The 12,410-nt window shown below is 47.9% G+C and overlaps 1 protein-coding gene across 2 annotated transcripts in view; it reads right to left on the bottom strand.

The window, feature by feature from the left end:
* The window catches only part of CIB2 (calcium and integrin binding family member 2), a 23,051-nt gene extending 10,641 nt beyond the window's left edge, over positions 1 to 12,410 (bottom strand). For both annotated transcript variants that reach the window (XM_078600017.1, XM_078600018.1), the window contains exons 1-3: positions 12,315 to 12,410; positions 11,581 to 11,978; positions 8,385 to 8,419 (exon numbers count right to left, since the gene is read on the bottom strand). In XM_078600017.1, coding sequence (XP_078456143.1) covers positions 8,385 to 8,419; positions 11,581 to 11,631 — 86 coding nt within the window. In that variant the 5' untranslated portion in view covers positions 11,632 to 11,978; positions 12,315 to 12,410. The remainder of the gene's footprint in view (positions 1 to 8,384; positions 8,420 to 11,580; positions 11,979 to 12,314) is intronic.

The raw sequence follows: 12,410 nt of genomic DNA, 5'->3' as shown, positions 1-12,410 counted from the left end.
GCAAGCAAGCAAGCGAACTTAATATAAAGGATTTAAAAAAACACGTTCCCACCAGGCATCAGTGAAACAAAGAGACAACTGTGGACCGGTTTCATTATTCTTAGGGCTCATTAGCACAGTGATCAATGTGCACTGCTGGCATATGCCTCTGGGAGCCTCATATATGGAGAGGGTTGTATCATTTACACTGTGCGAATCCCATTCTGTTGTGATGGGTGTCTCGTCATTTACAGATTTGAATTATTCGTGATGGTGGCAAGAGTCCATTGAGGTAATTTCTTAAATCAATGTATTTGCGTTATCTATGTAGGTAAGTGAGAACCTTTTGAGATAATTTGATAGGCATTGTGTATTCTATAAAATTAAAAATATGAACAGGGGAGAGAATGTCCCAGTAAATGTTTACTTTTAATCACTGAATAAACAGGTGAAAGTCCATTGAGATGTCGGGTTTTATAAGTTGCAAATCCATAGAGATTCATCATTGATTAATTTAACAGGTGAGACCCATGTAGAACATATTGTACGCATTCTTTACTGGTGGGGTGAGCCACTTGTGGACATATTAGAGGTGTTCTAGAAGGAATGACATTATGAAAATTGGAATTCAGATATATGCTTATAAATTACAAAAATATCAACACCATTTTTCTATTTGGGCCCCGAAACATTATTGCGCAGAGGTTGATTGGTTTCACTCACAGGGCAGGCTCACAGCCTAAAGTGCTCCATTGCCCCAAGTCTCGCGCTAAGCACTTACAAATACGCGACGATCCCCATCCTCGATGAACCAAGTACTTCGCCTTGCATGGGGTCTGATGCTGGAGCCCATATGAAGTGTACAAAGCCCACCGAATGTTACGAAATAATAATATTTTTTTTAACGCCTCTGTCAATCCACTGCTGGATAGAGACCTTCCCCACGCCTTTCGGTCAAGGGGGTGGGGTGTGCGGGTGGTTGTTGGGCCACAGTTAACCGCGCAACTCGGTATTGGCTGGCGAAAGGACGGATTATCTCCATATATATCTCCGTATATATAAAAGGCAAAGTTGTGAATATGTGTGTCTGTTCAAAATGTTTAGCGTACTTCCCGGCATGCAACGAACTGGAAATTTGCCATTTGGGTACTTTCCAGACTGTACACCATGCACAAATGATAAAAATACACTTTTGAATTTCGATTTAAAGCTTTCGTGACTGCAGGGATTCATCTTCTTGGTTCTTTCGTGACTTTACCGAAAGAACCAAGAAGATGAATACACTTTTGCTTTTGGGGGGGGAGCTCAATAATGCATTTATTTTTTGCACGGCAAGTGAGCTGTGACGTCACATCTGTCACGTGACCCGCGCACGTGGAAGCGTAACGCGTTGTAGTGTAGCGGATAGCGCTACGCTGCGCTACGAACCCGGCGACCCGAGTTCGATTCCCGCTCACGGCCACCACCGGTAACGATTATTTCAACCGCTCCTGGGCCCTCCCCTAGGTCGACTCAGCCTCAAACGAGTAACTGCTGTGGTGTGTGAACATCGCCACTGGGGAGACAAAGGCGGCCCGGGCGTGGTGGATCCAAGTCCCGGGCGAAGCCGGGTAGTACAGCTAGTAACTAATAAACGACGCGCCCCGTTGCAATACTGATCTTGGGGTGGGTGAGACGCGGCCGTGTTTTTGCGACTTCGTTCTGAATGAGCGCTCCAGGATTGCCGCTGCGCCCCAATAGATTGTGTGCACCGTCGCGAGCCCTCCCTGCCACGCGCGCCTCGCTCACCGAGCAACGAGAATTAGGACAGCGTTAAATCAAAAGCCCATTTTCAGCGGCGCATCCTCGCTGGGTCATCAGAGGTCAGGTCGAACACGGTCGGTACACGGGCGATTAAGGCGGACGCGCAGGTTCGCCTGGTGCAAAGATTTGGAGGGCAGAAATGGCTTGCTGGCTCACTCGCTATACCTCTCATTCATTCACTCACTCACTCACCAACTGGCTTGGTCATTCACTCACTCGTACATTCACATGCACACACTTTCACTCACTCGCACGTTTAACCTCACTCATCCGCCCGACTATTTACACAGACACTCCTTCACTCACTTATTCATCACACACTCGGTCACCTACTCAAACATTCACCCACTCACTCTTCATTCACCCACTCACTCATCTACACATTTTCCCACACAGTCATTCGGTCGCTCACTCACTCACACATTTAGCTAGGTAATAATGAGATAATTAATTGGTTTACTTATTAATTCAAGCATTCTTATTCATCCACTCACATGCCTGGGCACACATGTGAATGTATACGCAGATGCGGATACATTGAGAACGAACGGCTTTTGTGTTGTCAACCTTGGGTTCAAACAAAGAATATACAATCTTGATTTGAAGCTTTCATGACTGCAGAAATCCATACTCTGGTTCTTTCGGTAAAGTCACGTAGGTATAAAATAAAATCAATCACGACGTTTCGGGCAGCAGGCCATGCTTTCCCACCTGATGACGGACGCTTGTGTTGCGCCCGAAACGTCGTGATTTATTTGATTAGATGTTATACCTACGTGACTTTACCAAAATAACCAAAGAGTAAAGAATATCCAGTAAAACATTCTCAGTGAAAAATACAAAAATAAAATAGTGAAACCCCCCCCCCCGATACTAAACAACGTCCCTCATAAAAAAAAGATAATAAACGCGAATTAACTTGCCCAGTCAGGCTGGGTCTGAATATGGGGCTGCCTCCACTCCACCCTGGGTTGGGATGTGAACTCGAGGGCTCATGCTCTAGAGCCTCGTCATGCAACAAACCGAGCCACATCTCTGCCTTAATAAGAGTGGCCCGACTCCACTCTCTAAAAACGATTAGGAGAGCTTTGTGTTTAGTAGTAATAGGTTTTTACCCTTTGAACTGGAAAAAACTGACACCTTTATACAAGGGATCATGTTTGCAATAACCACAACACAAGCAGTCAAAATGCAAAAAAAATAACCAACTTTGATAATGATAACGCCTTTTGGCGTCATCTTGTCCAACACCAATGGAGACTAGACTCTAAGAAAAGCTGTCTCGGGTGTGGACCAATCAACTTCAAGGACAGTGCATATCATTGTCATCATCAGAGTTGTTTCTTTTTGTTTGCATTTTGACTGCTTGTGTTGTGGTTATTGCAAACATGATCCCTTGTATAAAGGTGTCAGTTTTTGTACCAGTTGAAAGGGTAAAAACCTATTACTATATTTTGCCACTGGTAAAGAACGTCTCATAGTGTATAAGCTTTGTGTTTGTTGCGGCGCGGTCTGGCGCGGGGAAATGAAGTAATTATCGCATTAATAGCGTCCACAGACCGTCGCGGCCGCGGCTGCGTCAGCGTTTCTTGGGACATTTTGCACAAAATTGCGAGGATGCCTTAATCAAGCGACGGCGGTAATAAAAGGAAAATTGAACGTTAGTCATTGCCCAGAGCTCCTGGCTGACAGCCTCTCGTCAGGAGCGCTTCAGCATCGTAAGCCGTAATTATTGGCACAGATCGTCCGTTCGAATGCTTACATTTTTCTCTGTGCTGTGTTTTCGGGCTGTTCCGTGTGTTGTTCGGCATGATGTCGTCCGACGTTTTGGTGCACGTGCTGACAGCTTCTTCAGGAAGTGAATTTAACATTTACATATTCTCACCTGATATGTAGCAGTTGTAAGGTGCGGGCAAATAATACTCAGTACTTATTGCTATGCCCGGGAAATATTATCTCTGTCCTTGCGTGTGTCCGTCAGTTCGAGGGCACTTCACTTTGTTTTTTCACGAAAACTAACGAAAACTCGAAACCAATAACCGTGAAACTAACCACACAGCTCACCAAGATCAACTTTCAGATCTGTACCATTTTGAGGAAAGATCGGCAATTCGGCACTCTTCACGAAGAGTTGTTTAACATGCATTAGATAGTGTGCACGTTGGCGAGCCATCAAACAAAGACGGTCACTGCATCGCGCACTTTCAGATGCGCTTCTGCGGCCGTCTGGAAAGCTCTTCCTTCCGAAACTAGGAAACCACTGGGGCTATGCAATTTAAAATATAGGTTGAAAAATACTTTTCTTTCGAACTGCTTTTTGTGTTTAGTTTGTTGTCCTTTCCCCGCACCTCCGATCAGCACGGTTGGCTACGTACGGTGCGAAAGACGTTCAGCGTGCATAAATACATGCCTACAGGAAACAGAGGCTCACTTTAAAAAAAGCCAGCATACCAGTCGATTATCTTCAAACCTGCCTCTATTTTATTTGCCACACGACGGAGTTTCTCACCGACCGGAGCTGACATTTGTCTGATTATATTATCAGATGCTGCTGGTCAAGAGAGCCACACTCAGGTCTTCATCGATACGAACATTTCACCTACAGGGTGGGAGGTAAGTCCGTAACCTCCCGTCTTTAAAATCTTATTGTTGCTCGTAGAGGCAAGGGTTGAGAACAAAACTTCGCGTCCACCCTGCGCTTATTCTGTGGACACGTGCGGGGGAGAGCAGCTAACGAGAAACAGGACAACGTGTTTTTGGCAATGAGAGAGGAGGGTGGGGGGGGCATGGCTGGCTGGCTGGCTGGGGAATGATGTAATGAGAATGGCTGAAATCCAACACGCGTCTGTAACATATCATTCCACCTTCATTTACCTCCACGCTGAGCTCACTTACAGCCCTGCCAGACTGAGCGACGTCGCCGTGTCTGTGATTATTGTGGCTGGTATTACTTTGTAGCGTTTGTCCAGGAAAGCATCAAAGTTTTAGCGGGTTTTTTCTTCCATCATCAGAACGATCCTGCTCTGGGCGTTTAGTCGTCTTTGAGTCACGTTTGTTGCCACGTGAAAATCGGTGTAACCGAGACAACCTCAGATCTACGAGGGGATAACACTCACATTTGAATCCGCCCTGCAGATAGGTCCGCAGCCTACTTGCTGTACTGCCAGTAAATATGGAACGTTATACCAAGGTTGATCCAACGGCTCTAACCACATGCCAACGTCGCGTGCTGACTGGGCTGTAACCGACTGAAGCTCAACCATCTCCACTGGCACTTAACTGCGTTTCGCACAATAAAGTAAGACACTATGGGTGTCCCACACAGGCCAAAGCTGCTGTTTGTGGGCATGCACATGATGCGCCACGCGTGTGCATCACGATGAGGGCGAGAAGGGGGTGACGAGCGCATAGACAATGCCCTGAGCCCCACAGCTTTGACCACGCTCTTGCGGCGTGCTCCTTGTGGCGCACAGGGACAGCTGCCACTTGGGAGTCCCCTTGGCTAGGCTGCAGAAGGCCTTGGAATATTCGAGATGAGATTGTGATGCAAAAGGCACTTTGAGTGGCCGAGGCATCGAAGCGAGCGCCCTAAAAATACGAACCCTCACCCGTTGCCCCTACGAGGGTGGCTGTCGCGGCAATTATTCGCATAAAGGTGTCTTCGGCCACCTCAGCTGTGCGTGTGTGTCTGTATGATGGTGAACTTCTTTCGCACCGTACGTGGCCAACCGCGCTAATCGGAGGTGCGGCTGGCGCACGGCTTTGCACGGAGCGCCAGACCGCACAGCGTGTTCGACCCGCCCTGGTGTCGCATTTGACCGGCGCTGCCACGGGGATTTGTGCAAACGAACAGCGAGCGGAGTGCGATGCCCTCATCGGAAATTTGACCCCGCCGCTGCTGCTGCTGCTGTCGTCGCTGAATAATTTAAACTCGCGGAAATGATAGCGGCCGCCGCTTGTTCAGCACGCGCCGGAGAAGAGAGAATTGCATACACGCCGAGAGAGGATTTCTGAACGTCGGACAGGCAAGGCTTTCAGTGTTGTCGGAGGAGTCGCGTCGAATGAACGTGGATTCAACTGCTTGGTCGCCTTTGTCTTAGCGAGTTTTTCGCCCTCTGTGATTGAGGGTGAGGTTTGTGGGAACCCCGTATATACCGCGGCAGTAGAAAAATGTTCTCGCTTTTTGAGAGTCAACAATGCGTGACTTTGGTTTTGCTTCGTCAGATTCGATTGATTTTTGTTGTTGTTTTCAATTCGTGTTTTGACAGACGGAGGCTGAGACATTCCCTAGCCAAAATCGTTGTCGTAATATCGTGGTCACACTCTGATGGGGGATATGACTCGGCCCGTCTAAACGACTCTAAAAGCATATTTATTTTTTCTTTGAAAAAAAAATAATCAAAGCCCGGGTATTATGTCTGCACAATCACCCTCCCAGTTGTGTTGTTCTGTCGTGTTTAAGGCCTAACACGGAATTATTACACACGGGACGGAGACCAGGAATTATTAGTTACGAGGTTTTTTTTGGCGTCAAAGTGTGCAATTGCAAAAATCAATTTTGGTGAAAATGTCTCACATTGAGGCGGTCTGCAAGGACAAACCCTCGCTTAAGCCCCCCAGGCATCCTCCCCGAGTCACCCGGATCGGCTATCTCCACGTGGATTGAAAAGCATCGGAGAGCAACATTTGCAGTGATCCGTGGATTGTGCTTTCAATCTCGGGGTTTGTTTATGGATTTCCCGAATGCGTCGACGAGTGCTGAAGGAGGCTGAAGGGGGCTGGAAGGGGGTGAGCCCCCTCCCCCCCCCCCCATTGTTTTGCAAATGTTCATAGTCAAGTAAAACTAATGTTGGTTGGAGGGTGCTCGACAAAATGCAACAAAAAGATGACGATTAACCAAGGAAGCTATGCGCGTCGCAGCCTTTCCTTACACGAGCCAGAGCAGAATGCACGATCGCTGAGCGTTCACCACTTGTTTAAAATGAGTTTATCGTTGATGATGTTGTCGTTCTCCCTCCCCCTCCATCAGGCGACAGCCAGATTTGTATAGAATCCTCCTGTTTCGTTTCTTAAATCGAGTGGTAGATGTGATGACAACATTTGTGAGCAACTTCAATTTGAGTACGACGCGAAACGTCGTACTCAGCTTGTAAGTGTTGTGGCTTGTCTCTCCAACACACCGGTGTTGCTGTACTAGTAACGAATTGGCAAGTTCTGTTTACGCGACAAACCTTACTAATTGGCGGTGTTGGGTGGTGGCGGGTTTAACGACACATTTATATATTTACGCGATCTAACCCCAAAAAAACTGTATTATGGATGCTATTAGTCGCGGAAGCCTGTGTGTTAAACTTTGATCACTGTATGTATCTATATGTTACATTCGTGTATACTGTTCATAGACGATGTAATATGCAGCCTTTTTTGTCAATGCTGCTGCTGAGGGTTATTTGACCATTCTTCGCCACAAATTGGTCAGTGCGAGTTGGTAGGAGGGGGTGATCAGGACTGGTTTAGATATCACTCACCACTGATGATAGCCGTGACCGGAAATCAGGTTGAGTGGTTCAAAGGGCAATGCTCAGACCACTGTGCCACCACTCCAGATAATCCACAAGTTGTAAATCATTGATTCTCACATCCACAGTTCAATACAAGTGTCATGAGCTTAGTAAACTATATTCTGCAGCGAATCGATTACGTCTCGTTTTTACCCAGCTTTACAGATGTGTCAAAGTTACCACCTAATGGGTATCACAAACGTACATATGAGTCACTGCAAATGAGAAACATGTCCCCTAAAGATAAAGGTACAGCCCTGCAATTGCTTGCTCACGCCACTTGCTGTCGGAAGGTATCCCGCTCGAGGGAGCTCTAAAGAGCCCCTCTTGAAGGTGTTTGGCTTCTACACTGCCCACACTTGTGGGAATGCATGCACGTTGAACTTCCTTTGCACCGCACGTGGCCAACCGTGCTAATCGGAGGTGCGGGGGAAGGACAATAAACGAGACACAAACGGCAGTTCTAAAGAAATTAGTTTGCAACCTAGATGATTAAAAGTGCATAGCTCCAGTGGCTTCCTATTATCGGAAGGAAGAGCATTCCAGACGGCCGCAGAATGGCATTTGAAGGCACGCGATGCAGTCACCGTCTTTATTGGATGGTTCGCCAAAAGCCACTGCGAGGATGACCGGAGTTCGCGTGATGGTTCATGCGTGATGATCAACAAGGTATTGCGGTCCATTTTTGGCAAGAAGCACTTTGTGTATAACGAGTGCGACTTTTTAAAAGGTGGGAAGAGGTGGGAAAATCCACACTTCATCCCACCACACTCGACCTTCCAATTCACCAACTGGTGCACGCACCGGTGCAGCATCGGACGCCGTTGTGCACGACGGGACCTGCCTGCACTCTACTACAGACAGCGTTTAAAGCCCACGTCTACAGGAGCAGTGATAGTTATCTTCACAGGTGTGGACACCGCCTGCCGTTAATGAAGCCACCACGTTGGTGGGCTTGAGAGATGGACGTGAGGTTACGATGGGTGGAGGAGGTGCGGCGGGGGGGGGGGGGGGTGTCTTTCCCACTAATTGGGCACTCACCTGAGAATTTCCTTTCTTGTGAAAAACGTACAGTCCTGCCGACACAAAGAACGGCGAGAGAACGGTTCAGACATTAGCCAGCAGCGTCGCGATGGCGCGTGGGCATCGACGCGCACAGGCGAAAACAAAAAGAAAGAGTCCGATGTTAACAATTTGCAAAGCGAAACCAAGTGCATTGGAGAGGATTCACGTGCGCCTCAGAAATGCAACTACGCAGGGAACTACAGATGACAGTGACTGCCAAAAAACGCCTCGCGTGATTCGTTGTTATGCTGTGATATTCGACGCTTTATATATATATATATTTTTATTGCACTTTGTTCTATTTAAATTTAAATTTATAATGTTTTATCAGATGAGTGCTCTTTGATTATTTTGCAAGGATACGCGAGCGACCTGACACTGTACAGTAGTTATGTAATGGGAATCAGGCCTATCATTATTGAATGACCACTTTTATATTTCACTCAGATAAGTGAGATTTGGTGCCTTGGCGCTGCCATTGATTTGCCCAGGAAGCCTCGCTCAGTCTGAAGACTTTTCCACGTGGGTTCGGCATGAGAATGGTTGGCCAATTCCATTCGTGAGTGTTCGTCTTCATGTGGAGGGAAACCGGAGGGAAGTCTGGACAATATCCACACATCCAAGGGGTGACGCTCAGCACTACCATCTTCTGGATGACTCGCAGCCCCCAAGCTTCCAACAGCTGGAAAGCCCTGGCGGTCACCCATCCGAGTTCTAACCAGGCTCAACCCCCTGCTTAGCTTCCCAGATTCGGAATATCCTCCACGCCTTAGCCGTGTGTTGCGATGGGTGGTGTAGCAGAGTCGCTGCTGTGTGGTACCCGGTGCTTCCAGACCCTGTTAGGGGTTGTTGCTATCTCATCCGCTCTTTGATCCGTGGAAGGTACCTCTGAGCAGAGGTGGGACAAAGTCATTGTTATGCAAGTCCAAGTCGAGTCGCAAGTCATCAAATTCATGACTCGAGTCTGACTCGAGTCCAAGTCACATGACTCGAGTCCACATCTCATAGGTGGGACAAAGTCATTGTTATGCAAGTCCAAGTCGAGTCGCAAGTCATCAAATTCATGACTCGAGTCTGACTCGAGTCCAAGTCACATGACTCGAGTCCACACCTCTGCCTCTGAGCATTACGACTTTTAAGAGGCAACGTCCTTTGCCTGACGATGGTATTTTGGTTCATCCCATAATGCAGAAATCTGTTTAAAACCCTCTGATATGTCTCAAATCATCTTCATATCTCCACATAAAACAATAAAATGTGTTTTTATCCCACCAGCCGAATGGCTGGACTCCTGGACTATTTCTATCCAGCAGCATTAGTTAAAACAGCAGAGGAAAACACTGCCAGTTTGCAAAATGTTATTGGCAAAAGTACTTCCTCTAAATGGCAGGGCCCTGAAATGGAGATTAACGTAATAATGGAGTTTAATGAATTTACTTATGTTCGCTCCATGACAGCATTTAGAAAGTTTTTAGTTTACTAAAAGTGAGATAATTCACACCAGTTTTGGCATAAATACTTAACATGAACACAGACGCTGTCTCCCCGACAGACCTGGTCTTCACCTGAGGACGGCTGCTTGCGTTGTGGCCGAAACGTCGTGATAATTATTTTATTATGTTTTATTTTTATTATTTTATTAATTCCCTTCTACGTGACTTTACCGAAAGAACCAAGAAGATGAACACACGCACAGACAAAAATCATTCATCTATGATCATAGAACAACGGCATGTGTCAGCAGGAAAATGGTCTTTTAAATGCTGCTGCGTTGTCTGGTGCTATTATTGATCAGGTTGCACTCTGCTGATGAGATTCAAAAGGTTGAAACCAGTTGGGGTTTGTCAAATGCTGCATTACAACTTGTTTCACCACCAGAAATCCAATAGGCTGACGGTTTTTGTGTATATGTAAGTACGGTACTGTACAGCTCTTTTGTCAATCCACTGCTCAATGAGGTCTGCCCCAGACCATGCAGGTCGTGGAGGTGATATCACCATAGCTCACCACACTGCTCAGTGCCACGTTGGTTAAGACAAATAGATGTGTGAGCATAGAAACATAGTGCCGCACAACAATTGAACACGACCTATCCCCGCACACGAGAACACCTGTTGGTGACTGCCCAACCAATAACTATCCATGCTCATCCCTGCTTATAGCTGCCGAAATCTGACGAGATTGCGTGAATTGCGGGTGATATGGTCATTGGAGTTCGCCAATGTATTTAAACGCGAATCAAAAGTCTGTGCAGGGACACGAGGGGCCTTTGCTGTGAATTGGCGACTCGGAAACGGAATTTCACCTTAACCGCCGCATCACAACTACACCGCAAAGTGGCAGCGTACTGGAGAGATTCACATTATTCACCACGCCGTGCCAAATAAGAATTGCACGAGCGAATTCACTCTCATGTACTCGATAACGTAGGCAAAAAAAAAAAATCCGTCAAGCAATTCAACGCAACTGCGGTGGGAGCCCCGTTTTATTGGTGTGACCTGCAGAGCGAGCGTTCTGTTTAGGGTTGACCAGTGCGGGTGGGTTTTTTTGCGCAGCTGTTTTGTGTGACGGTGTTGATCGACGTGATTGGGACAATTGGGACGTTTTCCTTTCATGGCCGTAACGAGATGCGACAATACGAATGAGAATAGAACATTGGGTTGGCAAGAGTGATCCACGGTGTGATGCATGCGGATGGTGCTGATCGTGATGACGGTGTAGTGCTCTGTGTTGACGACGGTGATGATGATGATGGTGGTGGTCAGAGATGGATGATAATGACCATGGCAAAGGATAATGGTAAAAGTGTCAGGATTGTGCCTGCTGTTGTTTTTGCTGCCGCTGACGATGTGTCCATAGTGCGCCAAAAGATAATGCTCGTGATCATTGTCAGCGTCATTGTCGTGACGATCACAATCATCATCACAATCATCATCATCAATACATAGTAAATACATTTTGGGTTAAGTTCGCGTGAATATAAATGTGTCGTTAACCCATCACCACCCGACCCAGACAATTCGTAAGGTTTATCACGTGAACACAACTAGTCGGCGAGGAAACCCACAACATTTACAATGTGACCATCACCACAATCAGCATCGACATGACAACGACGCTCGAATAGTGAGCGGGGCTATCGCGATCACCTGCCGGGGGGGGGGGAGCTCACCTGGTAGGCGTCTAGTTGCTCCTCGGTAAAGATCGTCTGCTTGTTTCCCATGCCCGCCCCTCCTCGCTTGCGCGGCCCCGCACTCGGGCAGGGGACATCACACGGACGAATTCGGCGCCCCCCGGGGTAGAGGGGACAGCGGTGGCGGCAACCACGGTGGCGACAGACGTCGGCGAAAATGGAACGGGTTGCTGCTGCTGTGGCTGCTGTTGCTGCTGTTGTTGTTGCTGCTGCTGTTGCTGCTGTTGCTGCTGCTGCTACGGCGACGGCGGTTGGATAAGCCCACCGTAGCGAAAGCCGCTACCCCATCACGCAGGGCGAGAGGGACGCGGCGCGCTCCGGGGCGAGCACTCGGGACACCTGAGCCGGTCCACGCCGCCCGCGCCTCCTTCACGCTCCTGCGCCGCGCACAGCAGAGATGAAGTTACACCGGCGTCGTCTCCTCCTCCTCCTCCTCCTTCATTATTTATACCGCGGAACAAAACAGAAAGAAGGCGCCTTTGATGTTATGTAAGTCTATATTTATTGCGATGCGCAACAGGAACGACGAGAGCAACACGAGCGCGCGCGTGCATAACAACAACAACAACAACAAAACAACCCATCACAAAACGACTATCGTAGGCAACAACAAAAACCTCCCCCCCCCCCCCCCCAATAAAAAACAACAACATTTCCTTCCGCGAAACTTTGGAGTTGAGTTGACGCGGTTGGTTGGGACTGCTGTTACGCACGTCGTTGTTGCGAAACGATCCGGGTTCACTGCCCGCTCCGCGGCGCCCTGAGCTCCCGCATTGCGCTGCTGCTGCGGCTGCACGAATCGTGCGGTG

This window comes from Lampetra planeri, chromosome 13 (assembly GCF_965212315.1).
Source record: "Lampetra planeri chromosome 13, kcLamPlan1.2.h2, whole genome shotgun sequence".
In the NCBI taxonomy this organism is placed as follows: Eukaryota; Metazoa; Chordata; class Hyperoartia; order Petromyzontiformes; family Petromyzontidae; genus Lampetra; species Lampetra planeri.
Note: the sequence above shows the minus strand (reverse complement) of the source record. Positions and strands in the feature narration are given on the sequence as shown.